Source organism: Rhinatrema bivittatum, chromosome 5, assembly GCF_901001135.1.
Source record: "Rhinatrema bivittatum chromosome 5, aRhiBiv1.1, whole genome shotgun sequence".
In the NCBI taxonomy this organism is placed as follows: domain Eukaryota; kingdom Metazoa; phylum Chordata; class Amphibia; order Gymnophiona; family Rhinatrematidae; genus Rhinatrema; species Rhinatrema bivittatum.
The window spans coordinates 19,520,716-19,542,178 of record NC_042619.1 but is presented as its reverse complement, the minus strand read 5'-3'; the positions used below and the strand labels follow the sequence as shown (position 1 = coordinate 19,542,178).

General features: G+C 41.5%; 1 protein-coding gene across 1 annotated transcript in view; it reads left to right on the top strand.

Annotated features, from left to right (window-relative positions):
• The window catches only part of WDR73 (WD repeat domain 73), a 94,690-nt gene extending 81,742 nt beyond the window's left edge, over nt 1-12,948 (top strand). Inside the window, exons 7-8 of the mRNA XM_029602101.1 lie at nt 1,206-1,574; nt 12,631-12,948. Coding sequence (XP_029457961.1) covers nt 1,206-1,574; nt 12,631-12,869 — 608 coding nt within the window. The 3' untranslated portion in view covers nt 12,870-12,948. The remainder of the gene's footprint in view (nt 1-1,205; nt 1,575-12,630) is intronic.
• The last annotated feature ends 8,515 nt before the right edge of the window (nt 12,949-21,463 follow it).

The following is a 21,463-nucleotide window of genomic DNA, read 5'->3' as shown; positions in this document are numbered from 1 at the left end:
GGGGGGGGGGGGGGTTAGGACGAGGGAAACCGTTTACATGCAAATGTTTGATTTTTGAAAGCGTGCTCCTAAATGTGCACATGCTTCATAACAGCTGCTAGGCTCCCCTCACACCCGCTAACTTTCAAAGCAGATTCATACACACAATTCTGCTTTTGGAAATTCAGGCTAAAGTCTGTGTGGACTTTCTTCATGCGGACTTCGGCCCAAACAGGCCGACTCACTACGGTGCACTCAGCCGAGCGCACTGGTTAACCCGTGGTGGGACATGCCGTGAGAGGATCAGCGCGTCCAAAACGCGCATCCAACTCCCCATGAAGCTAATAGCGCTCATCACAGGTAAATTCATGTTGATAAGGCTATTAGCTATTCTCCCTGATGCAAAAACAAACAAAAAAATATGCGCACATTTTTACTCTCCAAAATTAACGCCTGCCCCAGAGCAGGCCTTAATTCTTGAGCAGTACAAAAAGTATACAGAGAAGCAGAAAATACTGCTTTTCTGTACTTCCTCCGACTTAATATCGTGGCAATATTAAGTCGGAGGAACAAAAAGGAGAACGTTTGAAAAAAATAAAAAAAAAAAGTTGTCGACGGTCAGGTTAGGAAAAGGGACGCTCGATTAATGAGCATAAAATTGAATATCTGTTTTCCTAACCCACTGACAGCCACCTCTCCTGGGCACCTGCTACCGAGGAGGTGCTAGGGGTGCATAATTTCCCCTAGTGCCTCTTTTTTTTTTTTTTTTTTTTTTTACCGTGGCAGTTGATTTAAATATTAAATCGGGTGCCCCAAGGAGGTCGATCAGTGTGCATTAGGAGAGTGGGTGCTCAATCATGAGCGCCTGTTTTCTGCGCACCGTTATTGCATCGGCCTGATTGTGCGCTGGTATATAATTAGCCTCTGCACGCATAATTTTTTTTATCCCACCCAAAACACAACCACAGGACCCTCTCTTCACTCCAGCTAGACGTGTACACCCTATGGAACACCCTGTGCATTTTTACCCTAGCAGCCATGAGTTTGAAAATTACCCTCTAAAACCATTTTTTCAGATATGCTGCTAGGTCCCCATGGTATAAAGTGGAACCTTTGTTACTGAGTTCCACCAGCTCCCTTCTGAGTGGGGCCTTTGGGTTTATTTTGAGTTCTGTTTAGGTCTGATGATGTTATTCACATTCCCTGTTCTTCTCCCCTGTCCTCAGGAGAGAATAGTAGCGATGCTGTCAGCAGCCTCGACTTCCTGGACAGCCGCACGGTTCTTGTCTGCAGTGTGAAGGGACAGCTCTACCTGGCAGATACTCGAGAGGCACAAAGTGTGATGAAGAACAGTGCGGCTCCTCCAGCGCTCTCTGGAGAACGGTGGTGCATGGGAGTCAGGAGTGAACTGCAGGCCAAGGCTGGGCCCTCAGTAGCAAGACTGTCCTCTGAAGGGCAAATGGTACTGTCAGATGTGCGAAACTTCTCCATTCCTATGAAAAAGGCCACCTGCAATATTCAAAAGCCCAGTTCAAGTTGGGATTTTCTGAGTGTGACCTGGGCTCCCGTTTTGGATGACTGCCTTGCCATTTCAGGTAAGTACATTGAGATGAGCATTATTTTTTATTTTGTACATTTATTTTGATGACATTTTAACCCAACAGTCTCTTGCTCCTTTGGGTGTCTAATTCATCTGCAACTGGTCTCTACTGGAGACAGAGTGCCATGATCCTTTATTTGCAGTTACCTGGGCCTTTTCCCCAAATGTGTTTGTCCCGTCCTCATTTTCTCTCCCAGCAGGCTCTCCCATCTTTCCCTTCTCTGTAGATGACATGCCAGTGTAGCTCAGGCCTGGATGGACACCTTCCTTTAGACCCACCTGGGAGTGCCACAGTAATTGCGACTGTCTTCCCTCCTTTCCTGGGCTTGTGCGTGTGACCACCATGGCTGAGCCCCCACTTTTAACCTCAGTCTTTGCTAGGCCATCCATTGCAACAACAATCCTCAGCCGGGATACAGATTGCAACAGCTTCCCGAACGTGATTTGCATGTATTCTAAGTCTGGCCAGTACTGGGCACTAAATGAGACTTCCTCTCTCCTTGGAGTTGAATCCACATGGAAATGGACAGGACTTCCACTGGCCCCATTGGTAAATACTTGTTATCTCTTTCTTGTAGAATGGTCTGATTTTTGGATTGCAGTGAAAGGCTGGGACCAATCTGGATATTTTATAGTAGTTGGGCTCTTTTGAATTGCTATCTGATGGGGACTTTATTTTTACCCCAGTTGTAACAAATTGAGAACTTGGATCCTGATCCTCGCTTTCCAAAGGTTGAATTTTCTCCTCTTCCTTGAGATCCTACTTGAGTTTATAGCTAACAGGAAAAAGATGTTTACCTGCGACAACAGAAAATCTTTCCATATTCTGTGGAAAAAATGAAAGAAATGTGCAGCGTTTCTCTTCCGTGTTCTGCATGAATAAAGCAGTGCAGTACCCCCGAATTGGACTAACTTAATATATTTCTGACTGGCTTTCGAGAGCTGCACTCCTTTCCTCACACCAAAAGCAAAAGAGCAGGTTAATGCTCCAATGAATAGAGTACAGCTCTCGAAAGGCAGTCAGGTATTAAGTTAGTCCAATAAAAAAGCGTCACCTACAACTCGTTTGCTGGCCCTTTTTCTACATCATCCACATGGAAGCTTACTGTAAAAGTTGTAATACTTTGATATTTAAATGTTTCTCTGGCACTATAAGAAATTCTCTCCTTCTGGGCAAATGTTTTGTCGTCTGTTTTTGAGCACTTGGCCGCTCAGGACCATTGCTAGCATTTTTGTTGCTCTGTGTGAACAATTACTGTTCTACCCCCCCTCTTCATTCTCTCTTTTTTTTAAACACAGAATGTTGTTTTTCCCAGAAACCAAAACACAGTAGAAACTGTCAGTCTCGCGCTCTGCCGCAGGCCCCCTTCCCCACCGAAAAAAACTGTGCTCCCTCCGGCGATCTAAACTTTTAAAATTGACACACCCCCTGATACTAAATACCAAAATTGGGCAGAGTCATCCCAAGGTGCTCCTGCTCTACTAACCACTATGTAAAACTGGTGCTTTGGTTGTACAGAAACGCATGCACTGCTGTGGTGCCACCCAGTAAACCCATATGGCATTAGGCCTATTGTAACATGTGTTAGGTGTGAATTTGGCCCTCAGAAAGTCTTGCATAAACTGAATGACAATAATGATATAGTAAGCCTCCCATACTATTTATTTATTTATCTAATTTATATACTGTCTGTCTGACAGGCAATCAAGATGGTGTACATAGCAGTCGTATAATATACATCAAAAGTTTGTCTAGTTAAGCCACTTTTAATATTTAAACATATTAAAATAAACTATAATAAGATACATTGCAAACATTCAAACAACCTTAAAATACGATAACAATTTAAAAAATCAAAGTAGTATGAAATCTAATATTAACTTTAAAATAACAAGAAACAGCACAAATTAATATCCATATAATATAAACATAAAATAACCTAACATAACTGTTATGGACACACTAAAACTGTCAATTATATGATTGAAGGTTGGGTATTTAGTTAAATCATAGGCCTGTATGAACAATAGTGTTTTTAAACTTTTCTTAAACGTTTTTATGTCTTTCTGTATTCTGAGTTCAAAGTGTAAAGTGTTCCATAATTTTGCACCTGCTATGGAGATTGTGCGTTCTCTTACTTCAGAAAGATGGGCAGATCTAATGGATGGAATCACTAGTAGTCCTTAATTCGCAGATCGAAGATTTCATTGGGGTGTATATATACGTAGTGAAGCATTTAACCATTCTGTATGTTCGCAGTTTATCTTTCTAAAGATCTTAGATGGTTGAGATCTTTCTTCTTTATCTTTCTAAAGATCTTAGATGGTTGAGACGTCTGGTCCCGTCTGAAATGAAATGTGGCTCTACAACTGAAGTGTTTCTATATGCCCCTGAGGAAGCTTACCCAGCGAAACACCGGCCCGTGTAGGGCTTTTCTTACTAATGCTATTTGAAAGAGTCATTTATTTATCAAGAATGGAGGACATTTTTAAATAATTGAAAAAAGAAAAAAAAGTTTGCATTAAAATTATGATGAAGGTGAATGATAGATAAGACCGGTTAGTGTCTGCTTGAGAGTGACACATAACGTCAAGGCTTGCTGACACCTTCTTAGGCCAATTTTTGAAATTGTTTTTTGGGTTCCACATTTCCTGTGATAGATTATATGTTGTGGTTAACCGCTGACTCCCTTGTGTGAGTAGGTTTCAATTACCCCAATATTGACTGGGTAAATGTATCATCGGGACATGCTAGAGAAATAAAGTTCCTGGATGGAATAAATGACAGCTTTATGGAGCAATTGGTTCAGGAACCGACAAGAGAGGGAGCAATTTAGATCTAATTCTCAGTGGAGCACAGGATTTGGTGAGAGGTAACTGTGGTGGGGCCGCTTAGCAATAGTGATCATAATATGATCAAATTTGAATTAATGGCTGGAAGGGGGACAGTAAGCAAATCCACGGCTCTCGTGCTAAACTTTCAAAAGGGAAAATTTTATAAAATAAAAAAAAATTGTTAGAAAAAAACTGAAACGAGCAGCTACAGAGGTAAAATATGTGCAAGAGGCATGGTCATTGTTAACAAATACCATCCTAGAATTACATTCCAGATGTATTCCACACATTAAGAAATGTGGAAAGAAGGCAAAACGATTACCGGCATGGTTAAAAGGGGAGGTGAAAGAAGCTATTTTAGCCAAAAGATCTTCATTCAAAAATTGGAAGAAAGATCCAACAGAAGAAAATAGGATAAATAATAAGCATTGGCAAGTTAAATGTAAGACATTGATAAGACAGGCTAAGAGAGAATTTGAAAAGAAGTTGGCCGTAGAGGCAAAAACTCACAGTAAAAACCTTTTTAAATATATCCGAAGCAGAAAGCCTGTGAGGGAGTCAGTTGGACCGTTAGATGATCGAGGGGTTAAAGGGGTAATTAGAGAAGATAAGGCCATTGCGGAAAGATTAAATGATTTTTTTGCTTCGGTGTTTACTGAAGAGGATGTTGGAGAGATACCCATATCAGAGAAGGTTTTCATGGATAATGATTCAGATGGACTGAACCAAATCACGGTGAACCTAGAAGATGTGGTAGGCCTGATTGACAAACTGAAGAGTAGTAAATCACCTGGACTGGATGGTATTCACCCCAGGGTTCTGAAGGAACTAAAAAATGAAATTTCAGACCTATTAGTAAAAATTTGTAACCTATCATTAAAATCATCCATTGTACCTGAAGACTGGAGGATAGCAAATGTAACCCCGATATTTAAAAAGGGCTCCAGGGGCTATCCGGGAAACTACAGACTGGTTAACCTGACTTCAGTGCCAGGAAAAATAGTGGAAAGTGTTCTAAACATCAAAATCACAGAACATATAGAAAGACATGGTTTAATGGAACAAAGTCAGCATGGCTTTACCCAGGGCAAGTCTTGCCTCACAAATCTGCTTCACTTTTTTGAAGGAGTTAATAAACCTGTGGATAAAGGTGAACTGGTAGATGTGGTATATTTGGATTTTCAGAAGGCGTTTGACAAAGTTCCTCATGAGAAGCTTTTAGGAAAAGTAAAGAGTCATGGGATAGGTGGCGATGTCCTTTTGTGGATTACAAACTGGCTAAAAGACAGGAAACAGAGAGTAGGATTAAATGGACAATTTTCTCAGTGGAAGGGAGTGGGCAGTGGAGTGCCTCAGGGACCCATACTTTTCAATATATTTATAAATGATCTGGAAAGAAATATGACAAGTGAGGTTATCAAATTTGCAGATGATACAAAATTGTTCAGAGTAGTTAAATCACAAGCAGATTGTGATAAATTGCAGGAAGACCTTGTGAGACTGGAAAATTGGGCATCCAAATGGCAGATGAAATTTAATGTGGATAAGTGCAAGGTGATGCATATAGGGAAAAATAACCCATGCTATAGTTACACAATGTTTGGTTCCATATTAGGAGCTACCACCCAAGAAAGAGATCTGGGCATCATAGTGAATAACACATTGAAATCATCGGTTCAGTGTGCTGCGGCAGTCAAGAAAGCAAACAGAATGTTGGGAATTATTAGAAAGGAAATGGTGAATAAAACGGAAAATGTCATAATGCCTCTGTATCGCTCCATGGTGAGACCTCACCTTGAATACTGTGTGCAATTCTGGTCGCCGCATTTCAGTTGCACTGAAGGTACAGAGAAGGGTGACCAAAATGATAAAGGGAATGGAATAGCTTCGCTATGAGGAAAGACTAAAGAGGTTAGGACTTTACAGCTTGGAGAAGAGACGGCTGAGGGGGGATATGATAGAGGTGTTTAAAATCATGAGAGGTCTAGAACAGTAGAACAGGTAGATGTGAATCTGTTATTTACTCTTTCAGATAATAGAAAGACTAAGGGGCACTCCATGAAGTTAGCATGTGGCACATTTAAAACTAATCGGAGAAAGTTCTTTTTCACTCAACGCACAATTAAACTCTGGAATTTGTTGCCAGAGGATGTGGTTAGTGCAGTTAGTGTAGCTGTGTTTAAAAAAGGATTGGTTAAGTTCTTGGAGGAGAAGTCCATTACCAGCTATTAATTAAGTTGACTTAGAAAATAGCCACTGCTATTACTAGCCACTGCTATTACTAGCAACAGTTCTCCAACACCCATTGATTCAAGGGAAAACCTTGCTCGGTGGTCTTTTTTGTACGGTGGCTCTGTTCAAGGATAACCACTTTTTAGTTATCCCTCTCATTTGCCCCGTATATTGCAATAATAAAGGATGCTGGGCTTGATGGACCCTTGGTCTGACCCAGTATGGCATGTTCTTATAGCACCGATCCCTGTGCTACCCCTGATTCAATATTTAACTTGCTAAATAAACCCTTATTTATCTGAACGTGATATGTGCATTCACAGAGAAAAGAATTAAAGCATTCTAAAACCCTTCCATTGTTACTAAAACAGTACTAACTGCCAGCACTCAAACAGGAACAACCTTATCTATGAAAAGGCAATACTGAAAATATCACCCAAGGTCTTAAAATTCCAATACACTTCCTGTGGGAAAAACAGAACAAACCAGTCTGCAATAAATCCCTACATAGAAACTACAAGCTAACAGAATGCCCACCTCAGTTAAACTTGCAGAACACAGAATCTCACCAAATACAGAATAAAGAAACCATAAAGTATAAATAGAAACATGTAGATAAACCAAACTGGAAACTGCAACAAGCCAGACTCTGTGTTCAATGCAGCAATGGGGAAACAACATCCAACCAGTCCTCATAAATCATTCATCAAACAATAAAATCAAGGAATATAAATCAATCATATTAGTAATAATCATACTAATAGTATTTCCAATGAGTTTATGACTCGAATAACATCTAATAATTAAGAGCTCATACACAATTTTTAAAATTTTCCAAACAGCAATAAAATATTTCAAAATGACTGACTCAAACACCCAATAATTAAAACTAATAAGGTGGAAAAGTCACTACTCTCCATACCTGAAAACTTTTCAGTTCAAGTCACCCTGAGCATTTGTGGATTAGTGAGGCAGCAAAAACTTTCGTTATACAGCCCCAGGTAGGAAAACATTCACACATGCAAACACCTACACCCACCCCCAAACAGGCTCCCAATCACACATTAAACCCCAGACAGGCTCTCATTAAATGGGATTATGGTAATAAGGTAGTGGTAAAAAAAAAAAAGAGTTCAAGGTTGCCTATTTTAACCAGGAGGAGGCAGAACATGAGAGCGGTACAGGGCCTGGTATTTATTTTTTTGTAATTAATATTTTATCAGAGAAAACAAACCTGTATAAACAGCACATGTTCATTAAAGTGCCCACAGGCATAAACACATTTCACTGATGAAGATTCGCAATGCCATACAATGAAGGCTAAGAGAAATGAAAAATATGTCTAACATAAATGTGCTGCACATAAAAACCTGTAAAAGCTAAATACATAATATTATATAAACAAGAATTAAAGCATACTGAATATAAAGCTAGCATTGCTTCATGCCTGTTTCTGAATTATTTAAACCCTTCCCCCCTCCAACCCATACTTTTAATCTTATTAGCCGAAAATATAGAGGAACTTCACAAATAGTAGGACCTTAAAAAGACTGGGGAAAAAAAGATGTAGAGGCAACTCCAAGATTAAGGCATGAAATATGAACCTTATGAGACAGGAGTACTCAAATCCACATTACTAGTCTCTTTCCAACGAACATAAGGAGCCCAAACCTTTTTAAAATGATCAATGCGTTTACTTTTGAATGCTGTGATCTTGCCCAGCCGGTATAACTGATCTAATCAAGACTTCAAGGTTGCCAATTGAGGCACTTTAGGAGATTGCCACAACAAACTTTTGCTGAAATTTTTTTCACCATGTAGAATTGGAATACTCAAAAGAGCCTGTATAGAAATGCAGTTCATTTGGTAGGTGTAAGATCATATGTAACCAATGAGAGACCTCTCGCTAGTATTGCTGAATATGAGGGCAATCCCACCAAAAATGAAAGAGAGAGCCTAGTCCTTCCAGCACCTATCTAAGGCTGAAGAGAAAAACGTATGCAACCTTTTAGGCGTGTAATACCATCTTAATAAATCTTAGCCGATATAAGTCCCTTCCCAGTAGCTGTAAATATATCTCTACATTCCTCCTCGTGTAATCCGCATCCCAAATCTTGTTCCCAGGCCCATATGTGTGCTGGTTTGGACTGAAGGTAACGATTTAAAAGCAGATATATCTTGGACAAAACATTCATAATTTTGTCTGAATATCTGTACATTGACTCAAACATAGAGAACCCCTTTGATAGAATAGCCGCTACTTGTGAACTAAGCATAAAATGTCACAATTGCAGATAGGCGAAGACTTTACTATCTTGTAAATCATATATATGTTATAATTCTGGAAAGCCATTAACACCCCATACATGTTCTCACCTAAAAATGCCCTGCTGTTTCCATGAGGATAAGGAGAGAGAGGAAAATCCTGGAGCAAATGAAGCATTGTGATATAGAGAAGTGCTATGATAATAATCTCTATGTCCAGTCAGGTGCAACTTCCATTTCGCCCTCACGTGGATTGTATTGTGCAAAGTAGAGGGAACCGCATCCAAGGCCCTCCAAATCTTTTTAGGTTGCCAGGCCAGGGCTGATAGAGGCATTGATCCTATTATTGCCTGTTCCAAAACCACCCAAGGTTTCTGGATACTAACTTTATGCCATTCAGCAATTGTCCTAAGATGAGAAGCCACGTGATACCAAGTGAAATTAGGAACCCCTAAACCCCTGTTGTTTAGATTGAAAAACGACATGTTTCGCCAACCTAGGGGGGTTTACCCTTCCATATAAACTGCATTACACACCGCTGCTAGCATTTCAACATGGTATCAGGCACTTCTATGGGAAGTATTTGGAATAAATAGCTTACATCTTTACAGTAGCTATTCGGTCTAACCACGAAATATGATATATATCCCATTTTCCCAAATCTTTATAAACATGCGTTAATAGTGGAGGATAATTGTCGAAATAGGTCCGATCGTATACCAATATAAACCCCTAAATATCTTATTTTTTGGGACATCCATTTAAAAGGAAATTGGGCCTGCAATGACCTCACTTGAGAAGGGCAAATAGTTATGTTTAGAATCTCCGACTTCTCCCAATTAATTGTAAACCCAGATACTGAGCTAAAATTAGCCATCTCACCAATGGTTTCTTCTAGAGGAATAGAGGTATTTGACAAGGTAAAGAAGACAACATCCACAAATAGGGATAATTTTGATGAAAATGCCTGAAGAGTGATCCCTGAAATCTTAAGATTAGCTCTGATTTTAGCTGCAAAGGGCTCCAAAAAAAAAAGAGCAAGGGAGTTAAAGGACACCCTTGCCTCATACTCCAACCCACAGAAAACAGATCAGAATAACCCCCGTTGACCTTAATACAAGCTTTAGGGGCTTCATAAAGCTTTCTAAGCCACTGAATAAAGTAAGTCCCAAAGTGCATCTTCTTTAGGGTCTTAAAGAGAGAGAGCCAATGCACCAAATCAAACGCTTTTAAAGCATCTACAGTGAGAAAGAGAAAAGGATCCTTCTGTTGGCGAGCCTACCACATAATGTCCACAATTTTGCAGATGTTATCAGAGGCCATCTGACCTGGGATAAAACCTGCCTGGTCCGGATGTATGCTGGGCTCAACCTTATTGTGTCCACTTTCAGCTAAAATCTTAGCCATAATTTTCAAACCTTTATTAATGAGAGAAATTGGGTGATAGGAACCACAAACCATGAGATCACGGCCTGGTTTGGCTAGTATGATAATACTGGCCAAATTAGAATTTTGCAAGTGCTTGTATCCCCCTCTGAGAAAATTAAACTTCTTAGTAAGGGGAGGAACAAGTCTTTCATAAAATTTCTGATAGAATCTGGCCGTAAAGCCATCCAGGCCTGGCGATTTGCCGTGCTTAAGCTTCTTGATGGCAAGTGTAACTACTGAATGCGTTATATCTCTATCAAGGCCAAGGTGCTGCACCTCTGTTAATGTTGGTAAAGGGATACCATTTAGAAAGTCATTAATTGCTCCCAAATCGATGTTTGAATTAGCTCTGTAGAGATCTGAGTAAAAGCAGAGGAACCGCTGTTGAATATCTGTATTAGCTGTTAATAAATTACCCCGTTCATCCTTGATTTTGCCCCATTTTCCCTTTTAATTTGCCTGCCTTGTTCCCACCCTCAAAATGGTTTGAGGTACTAATTCTAGGTGGTGAACTATTAAGGCAGAATCCATCTCAGCTAATTTTGATCTGCAAGCATCCAATTGTGCAGATCATGATTAAATAGTGTTCTCTTGTGAGATTTCTCTAAGGATGTTATGTGGCCCATCAATACTTTTCTATCCTTTTCCACCAATTTTTTCATGTATGTGGCCCTTGTTATCAGGTGTCCTTGCAGCACCACCTTTAGGCAGTCCCATACCACTACTGGGGACATACCATAGGATTCATTAGTTGCCAAATAATCCTGAATAGTAGCCTGTAATTGCAAGGTAAAATTCCCATCCTCTAACAAGCTATCATTCAACCTCCAGTACAGTTCATCTTTATCATAATTATGAAAGTTCACATTTAACCAGACAGGGGCATGGTCAGACCATGTAATAGGGTCAATGTCAAGCAGTGTCGCTCTATTAACTATCTCTTTATCTAGTAGCAATAAGTCAATGTGAGAATAAGATTTGTGAGAGCAGGAAAAGTAAGTATAATTCCTGGACCTTGGAAAACGGGATCTCCAAACATCAGTGATGATCTCTTTGGAAAGGAACGTTTTAAGACTATGGCGGCTAGTCTGGGAATCCGAGGAGCATCCAGAAGAATTATCCAATACTGGGTTTAGAGTAACATTGAAATCATTCCCTATAATTAAATGTCCCTCCGCATTCTCCCCAAGATCCTCTCCCAGAGCCCTAAAGAATAAACTTTGCTTGGAATTAGGAGCATACACAGAAACCAAGGGTATATGTCTCTAATAAACAGGTTAATTTGTATATTTTGGTACCCTGAAAATCAGACCTGTTTGGAGGCCTCAAGGAGTGGAGTGGGTCCAAGTCCTGAGTTTTCCTCCTCTCAGTGTAGATAAATATATGTATTTATTTGATTTTATATTCTGCCTTTCAGGCATTTCAAAGCGAATTACATTCTGGTACATTTACAAATCATGGAAGTAAAGGTTAACAAACAACAGCAAAATAAAAAAATACTATAAGGTGATACCATTTTATTGAATCAACGAGGCCTTTCTTGACTAGCTAACGCTCCCTTCCAAGATCAGAACAAAAGGAGTGAATGATGTCATTGCCAGCAAGAGACTGGCACAAACCCTTGTAATATCCCATGTTGCAGACTATGCCAGCGTATATCACGGGACCGCACACAACCCACGTGGGAAAGACATTCAGCTCAAACAGATCCTACTTGTGCTCCTCTAATGCAGAGACATGGTGAACAAGCTACATTGGCGAGACAGGCCAGACATTAAAGGCAATTCACACAGAGACAAAATCAGACACCACAGGGAGGACCAAGTGCCGCCTCCATGGGGGAGCACTTCACTGATCCAAACCTTATGATCAAGGTATCTGAAGGGAAACTCAGAACTAGCCGGGAACATAGTACTTTAGAAATTAAAATGATCAGATACTTTGGAACTGACAAAAAAAGGACTCGACAGAGACCCAGGTATCTTTGCATGCTATGAACCTGATCACTTACGCATCAATACTCCCTTCCCTTCCTCCATTCCACTAACATTAGAATGTGTTTTTATGATTTATTTCTATTTTTCTGGTAAAGTGTCATCTTTTCACCTGAGGACAGGAAAGCTGGTCATGAAATGTATTAGGTTAGTCCAATAAAAAGGTGTCAGCTTATGCTGGCCTTTTTTTAGTTTGTTGAACTTGCATTCAAGTGGACTACGACAGCAATCCTACCATTTATGAATCCTATAATTTTCATGGTTTCCACTAATACTTTTTCTCCTTTTGTAACGAAGGTTTCAACGGAACTGTGCACATCTATGACACAAAAGCTTGGGATATGTCGGCAGCAGCGGCAGCAGAACCCCTCTTCATTCATAAGGGGCATGCTGTCAACTGCCAGGGGGCAGCAGGGGACACTCCATCAGTTACAGCTCATGTGTGGCACCCGTGGAAGCCCAGGACATTGTTATCTTCAGCATCTGATGGGTCTCTGCATGTGTGGGACTGGACAGAGATCCAAAGCGCTGGCTGATGCAGCTCCTGTCTGTGCACTTTCACATTATTTGTTGTTTGTTTTAGAACCTTGAATTACATTAACATAATCTCACTACCTTGATCTGACTGGGGTTTTTTGTGTGTGTATCTTTTTAGTTATAAACCAGAAAGTAATAGAAACCATTAGTCTGCCTAGCAGTAGCATTTTGCAGCCATGGGTGGGGGATTTGGTATGTGAATCAATGTATTTTGCACTGATGTCTGGGACAATCTGTGTCACGGTGAATTCTCCACTGGATTTCCTTTTCTCTGAGTTATGTGCTAAGGTTACCTGGTGCCTCCTAAGGAGATCATGGCTCTCTCAGTACATGAGATACTTAAGGAGTTGCTGCTGAGGATATGGGAACACCCCCTCACAGTGCCTCCCGTTAAGAAGGCAGATGGGATTTTGGATCCAGTTTCGGGAAATTTGTATTCATTTGATCAATGCCAAGAGAAATTGGGTATGAAGCCTATGCATTTTTTGTTGTATGGTCAATTGAAAGCCTTCATAACTCACCAAATGGGTTCCCACCGGGGGGCCATTAACAAACAAATCCTATGAATCCCTACGGCGGCTCCTGGCCACTAAACAAGACTCTCTATCAAATTTATATGCCTTCTATCAAAGCTTAAAATTGAGCATTATTTTCCCTGCTCTCTTTAAGAGGTGGCAGCCGGATTTTTCAGAAGAATTGGATCTTACCATGATGCGAGACCTCTACCTATTTATTAACAAAATAACAGTCAATGTTTGTCTTAGGGAATTGCAAAGTAGATTTTTTCACAGAGCAATATTTTCCTCCACTCGTGCTTACAAGGCCCATTTTATTTCTTCTAATGCATGTCTCAAGTGTGGCTGCTCAGAGGCTACTCTTATCCACTGCCTCTGGTTATGCAGCACGGTCCAAGAATTCTGGGAAAATGTACACAAACAGGTGTCGATCTGTATTTGGTGGTCATTTCCTTCTGTATTCTACATAATGATTATGGAGAGGATTTTTTAAATGTTGACAACATTATATTAATTCCAAAGGCTTGTTTAATAGCAAAGAAATGTATACTATTGCATTGGATTAAACCGATACCACCATCCGCAAAGCTCTGGAAGACGCTAATGCTGGAACTGTTTCAATTGGAGCATGGTTTGCAATACTCTTACTTCTCCCGAAAGAGGAAGATGCTTTTCAGAGACATTTGGGGAGGCTTCTATGAGACTATATCAGTTGGTATACAATTGCTCTTCCCAGTGAACACCTCAGACTGAGTAGAAAGATAGCTTGGTTATAATATTCCAGTTCTATATTTTGTTTTCTTCAGAATACATCCTTTGTTCTTATAGCTTTTATCTGAAGTCCAACTTCCCATTCAAGTAACTGGTTTCCAGGGGGTGGGATGGGGGGGAGTGATGGCTATATACAAGAAAAATGTATAGGAACCCTGCAGTAATCCGCTAATACAAGTATGTTCTCTGTCTTTGCTGAATATTTGTTTGCAGCTTTCCTAATAAACAATGCTTTAGAAAAAAAAAGAAGGCATATGGGGGGTCTACCTCATCCAGAAGGCTGCCAGATTCAATAAACATAGCTGCCCCACCAATTGGTGGTGGTCGAATCCATCCTCAAGAGGGCCAAGCGCTCCCGGACTCATTCCTCGGTGCCCACGAGTAAGGGCCATAGAACAGTGGACGCTTTTGGGAGAAAGTTGTTTACAGGCACGTGCTCACTGTCCGCATCGCCGCCTACATGAGCCAGTACTTGCGGGACATCTGGAGGCAGGTGCAGGAGGTGGCCGAACAGCTGCCTCAACAACAGCAGGACACTCTCGTGTCACTGGTGCATAAGGGCCTGGAATGCAGAAAACATGAGGACCGTGCAACCTACGATGTTTTCAAGATGGCATTGCTGTGGGCCTCAGATCTCAGATATGACATGTACTGGAGAGAATCTCTTCGAATATAGGGTGAGGGACGCTGTGGCCCAGCCTCGGGACCATTGTGAAACCCTCCAATTACTCTCTGCCAGTACTCTGGTTCCGTCCTAGGAGGCCGGCAAGACCGGGGCCGAAGACATTTTTCTTTTGCCAAAAGAAGTACTATTCTCTGCCCTTCGCTCCTGTCAACACCATCAGGGTTCCCGCAGCCATCCTAGGCAGTAGAGAAGCCCCCAAGCCCAGGCTGGTTCCTCAGTCAAATCTGGGGATGTGGTTTTGACTGGGTCATAGGGAGCGTACACCAGTTGCTCATACCCAGGACAATGGACCTTCCGGTCGGTGGACGGCTGTGGTTCTTTGCAAGTATAACTTTGGACCAGTAGGTTCTGTCCATTGTGTATCAGGGGTGGTACATCCAACAGGCTGAACTACCAAATTGCCCATTATGCCAGTTTTCGGGGCTGGTAGCACTTGAGGCACTACAAGTGCCGAAAAAAGCAAACAGAATGTTGGGAATTATTAGAAAGGGAATGGTGAATAAAACGGAAAATGTCATAATGCCTCTGTATCGCTCCATGGTGAGACCGCACCTTGAATACTGTGTACAATTCTGGTCGCCGTATCTCAAAAAAGATATAATTGCGATGGAGAAGGTACAGAGAAGGGCTACCAAATTGATAAGGGGAATGGAACAGCTCCCCTATGAGGAAAGACTAAAGAGGTTAGGACTTTTCAGCTTGGAGAAGAGACGGCTGAGGGGGGATATGATAGAGATGTTTAAAATTATGAGAGGTCTAGAACGGGTTATTTACTCTTTCGGATAGTAGAAAGACTGGCGGCACTCCATGAAGTTAGCATGGGGCACATTTAAAACTAATCGGAGAAAGTTCTTTTTTACTCAACGCACAATTAAACTCTGGAATTTGTTGCCAGAGGATGTGGTTAGTGCAGTTAGTATAGTGGTGTTTAAAAAAGGATTGGATAAGTTCTTGGAAGAGAAGTCCATTACCTGCTATTAAGTTCACTTAGAGAATAGCCACTGCCATTAGCAATGGTAACATGGAGTAGACTTAGTTTTTGGGTACTTGCCAGGTTCTTATGGCCTGGATTGGCCACTATTGGAAACAGGATGCTGGGCTTGATGGACCCTTGGTCTGACCCAGTATGGCATTTTATGTTCTAAGTGGAGCTCTCCTCCCTCTGAACAGCCAGAGCAGTTTTGCCCTTGTCACCAGGGCAAAGAAGGTGGGGATTCAACTCCAGATACTTCCTTGTCTCCAAAGACAACAGGAGAACTCTGTCCCATCCTAGACCTAAGGTTCAAGATGGTTTCTCTGGGCACCTTGATCCCCTTTTGCAAAAAGAGGACTGGCTGTGCTTCTTTCACCTAACGGATGCATACACTGAAATCAAGATCTTTCCTGGTTACAAGAAGCACTTTCGATTTGTCGTGGGAAAACAGCACGTCCAGTAGCGGTTGTTGCTATTTGGACTTGTGTCATTCTCATGGGTCTTCACAAAATGCCTGGCCATGGTGGCGGTGCACCTCCGCAGGCTGGGAGTGCATGTTTTTCCTTATCTGGATGATTGGCTGGTCAAGAGCACGTCTCAGGCAGGGGCTGTCAGGTCCATGCACTTGACCATCTGGGTGCTGGAGTCACTACTCAAAGTCCCATCTAAGCCCGTCATTTCAATTGGATTTCATATTAGCTCTGCTAGACACAGTTCAGGGCAAGGCCTTCCTGCCTTGCCAGAGGGTCGTGACCTTGAAGACCATTGCGGCAGAGATCCAACAGAGCCAGCAGGTGTCAGTCTGGCACACGTTGAGGTTGTTGGGCCATATGGTCGCAACCATCGATGTCATTCCTTTGGCATGTTTACACAAGCGCCAGGTTACTCAGAGCCTCCAGGATTGCATCCAAGTCACTCCGTCTCTCCGGGACTCATTGTCCTGGTGACGGGTACTTTCAAATCTGGAACAGGGGATCTCGTTTCAAAGTCCCCCTACCGAAATTGTCCTAACCATGGATGCATCCACCCTGAGTGTTGTAGATGGGCTCAACACTCAAGGTCTCTGGTCCACCCAGAAATGCCCTTATCAACTTCCTAGAGCTTTGGGTGATCAGATACTCGCTATGGGCTTTCAGAGATCGGCTGTCCAACAAAGTTGTCCTAATCCATACTGACAACCAAGTAGCTATGTCAACAAGCAGGGTGGCAGGGGATTGTAGCTCCTGAGTCATGAAGCAGTCTAGATCTGGTCATGAGCCCTGTCCCATGAGATGGGACAGGGCTCATGACCTGGCCAGGATGGAAAACGTGGTAGCGGACAGGCTCAGTCAAGCCTTCAGACTCCACAAGTGGTCCCTGGATCAGGGGATAGTGAATTAATATTCCGCCTCTGGAGGAGCCCAGATGTAAATCTGTTCACGTCCCTCTACAACAGAAACGTGCCTTGGTTATGCTTCCTGAGGCACAATCTTCAACATAGTGTACCCCAGGGATCTTCTCTATCTGCAACCCTTTTTAATGTTTATATGCTTCCTCTTTGTAGAATCTTATCTGGTCTTAATCTTATGCATTTTATATATGCAGATGATGTTCAAATTTTAATTCCAATCGAAAGATCAATTGACCGAACACTTAAGCTTTGGGACATATATCAATCTGCCATTGAGAAAGTATTAACCCAAATGAATCTTTCTCTGAATACAAAAAAGACCGAAACTTTATATATCTGTCCTAAATTGACCCAAGCAAAGGAACTTGAAATTCAGGAAGCTGCTAAAAATTATCCCATTTCCCTGGAGGTCTGAGATCTAGGGATTTATCTAGATAGTGAATTCACACTGAAAGCGTACGTGAAAAAAATCATTAATGAATTGAATGTTGAATGTTCTAAAAATGTTGAATGTTCTAAAAAAATTAAAACCTCTTCTATTCCCAAAAGATTTCAGAACAATTGTGCAAGCTTTTGTGTTGTCAAAATTGGATTACTGTAACTCGATGTTTTTGGGCCTACCAGCGAATGTTACCAGACCTTTACAATTATTGCAGAACTCAGCGGCCAGACTTTTAACAGGAACTAGAAGATCAGATCATATTACACCAATATTGAAAGACCTACACTGGTTGCCTGTTAAATATAGGGCTGAACATAAAGTTCTATCTCTAATTCATAAAACTCTCTACAACGAAAAGATTGAATGGTTAACCTCAGCATTACATTTTCATATCCCATCAAGAATTACAAGATCAGCAGGTACAGGGATGTTGCCCATACCATCCCCTAAAATTTCTCATTTGAATAATGTAAGAGAAAGGGCTGTTTCTATTGCCGGGTCCCAACTGTGGAACTCTCTACAACAGGAATTAAGGATGGAATCAGACATTAAAATATTTAAAAAGGGTATTAAAACATGGCTATTCGAACAAGCCTTCCAAGAGTCTTAACTTAATGATTTCATTTCCCCTTTATTTTATATACTTAGTTACGTATATTTTCTCTGCTCTTACTGTTCTGCACCTTTAACTGTTTAAACTTTTAGTAATTATTTACTATTTTATTTGTTTATATTAGTTTGTTATGAAACTTTGTATTTACTTCTGTTCATTTTAATTTTGGAAATGCAAATATTTTTAAATGAATATTTGTTAACTAATGTAAACCGATATGATATGTTCTCATGAAACATCAGTATATAAGAATAAATAAATAAACCAGCCTCAGATGCCCTCGCTCATCATTGGGGCAAGGGTCTTCTGTATGCGTATCCTCCGATTCCCTTTGTGGCAAAGACTCTCTGGAAGCTTCGCGAGGACAGGGGGACTATGATCCTCATAGCCCCTTATTGTCCAAGAGAGGCATGGTTTCCACTCCTATGGGAGTTGTACATCCGGAGACAAGGCAGGTTGCGACATCCCAATCTCCAGGCCCTATCGCTCACAGCCTGGATGTTGAGAGTTAATTCTGAAACCACTCAATCTCTTGGAGGATGTGTCAGGTCCTGGTGGCTTCTAGAAAGCCTTCCACTAGAAAATCCTATGGACTGAAGTGGAGGAGGTTTTCCTGTGGTGTGAGCAGAAGGCCCTAGATCCGTTCTCCTGCCCCACACAAAAACTCCTTGATTAACTTCTGCACCTTTCGGAAGCTGACTTAAAAACCAACTCTTCATCTTGGTGCAATTGGCGCATACCACCATGGTGTATGTAGATAGCACACCCATCCCTGTACAGCCTATAGTTGTACACTTCATGTGGGTCTGCTTCAATTGACTCCTCCCCTAAGGCCACCCGCTGTGTCTTGGGACCTCAACGTGGTGTTAGCTCAGCTGATGAAAGCGTTTGAGCTGCTGTGCACTTGTGACCTGAAGTACCTGACCTGGAAGGTCATATTTTTGGTGGCGGACACCTCCGCACGCAGGGTCAGCGAGTTCCAGGCCTTAGTGACTTATCAACCTTACACTAAGTTTTATCATGACAGGGTGGTCTTGCGTACGCACCCTAAGTTGCTTATATTTATATTTATTGCTACGTTAAATAGTTATACTTCTTATATAAAATATTATATTTCTTTATTTATTACCAGTTAAAATATTATCACTTTATTTAGCACTATGTTAAATTGTCAACCAGTTATACTGTTCCATATGTTATACGGTTCCATGTAAAGCTCCGCTATCTGTTGAGCAGTTCTTCGTTTTATGTAAACCGGAGTGATTTGTAGTCCCTACTAGAACTTCGGTATATAAAAATTAAAAATAAATAAATAAATAAATAAGTTCCTGCCTAAGGCGGTGACAGGATTCCATATTAACCAGTCCTTCATCCTGCTAACCTTCTTTCCCAGGCCCCATTTGCACCAAGTGAAAGAGCCCTGCACAGTTTGGACTGCAAGCGGGCCTTAGCCTTCTATCTGGAATGGACAGAAGCCCATAGACAGTCCAACCAACTTTTTATATCTTTTGATAGGAATAGATTGGGCATTGCTGTTGCCAAACACTATCCAATTGGCTAGCAGATTGCATCTCCTTCTGTTTTGCCCAGGCAGGGACTGCATCTTGGGGGTTATGTCACGGCTCATTCTGTCAGAGCCATGGCAGTGTTGGTGGCCGACTTGTGAGCAGTTCCCATAGAGGAGATCTGCAAGTCTGCAATGTGGAGTTCTTTCCACGCCTTCACATCTTACTATTGTCTGGATAGGGATGGTCGATGCGGCAGTAGGTTCAGCCAGTCTGTCCTTTGGAACCTGTTTGAGTTGTAGAACCCAACTCTCCCCTCCTAGAGCCCGTTGTTTGGGTTCAGGCTGTCTCCCCCGTCAGTTACTAACAGCACTTTTGTTGTTGGCCCCGTTGGCACCTGGTTGGGTGTCGGTTGATCTCTTCTTTTTCTTGTTGGGGAGCAAGCCTGTAGCTAGGGGTTCACCCATGTGTAAGGACTATCATCCTGCTTTCCTTGGAAAAAAACAGAGTTGCTTATCTGTAACAGGTGTTCTCAGAGGACAGCAGGATGTTCGTCCTGATGAAACCTGCCCGCCACACCGTGGAATTTGGTTTCTCCTAATTTTTCATTTATATAGAATTCTATGTTAGAAGAATGGAGAGGGGACCCTACATGGACGTGTGGTATAGGGCATGCTCGGTGTGCCAAGTCTAAGTTCTAGATAACTTTGACATAGGTTTCCCGTGCCGGGGCTCCATCTGATGATGATACCCATGTATGAGGACTAACATCCTACTGTCCTTGGAATACACCTGTTACAGGTAAGCAACTCTGCTTTCTGTTAAGAGCGGAATAGAAATCTTTTGCAAATACTTTTAAATAGGATTGGTTAGCAATGATGAGGCTGGACTCGTGCAAGCTGCTTAGAATCTGAAATGCCGCAAGGTTTATAGCTTGGCCCTCGGCTAATTGAACATCTGGGCAAGTGATAGCAGCTGTAACTGTCTTTTCAGGTCACCAGTAAATTCATGCACAGCATACGGAGCGAGATCAAGTGGAAAACAGCTGGGAGAGATGGGGCTTTCTTTTGCCACTTACTGAGATCAATATGAAAGAGCTCCAGCCACAGTTAAAGGACTGAAATTTGACCTGAAGTACTATCTCAGATGTGTCCGTTCAGTGCTGCTGGGTGAGGGAACACATTGGTAAAGTTATCCTCTCTGCTCACTTACCAGATGTTCAGGCACATTCAAAGGATTTTTTTTTTTTTACATTACATATTTGTGTGTTAGGAAGGAAAGGCTGGTAGCAATATGTTTTGGGGAATAGCTGTACAAGTTTCTGTTGCTTTACATTTTGAGGTCTTTCAATTGCCATCACATTTTTTTTCAACATTTTGTTTAGATTAAACATCCTTTCTGCAGTGCAAATTGCAGACCCTGATGTAGACTTGTTGAGTCCGGTACACTCCCGATTTAGTGTATTAGTCTATCTGGATCCACCATAGATGCAGTCTTGTTTGACTGCTGCTGTGTTTAGAGAACTTCATATTATTCAAATGCTAGAAGCTGAACACAGTCCAAAGTTAAGATAACACGTCAGTGCAAAAGCTTTTAGCATTTTTATAGTATGATTTTTCTTCCAAGCAGGACCCCCTCAAAGCCTGAGCCAAGCCACAGCTCTTTCACTAACCAGGGTAATTTATTTTCAGACATATAA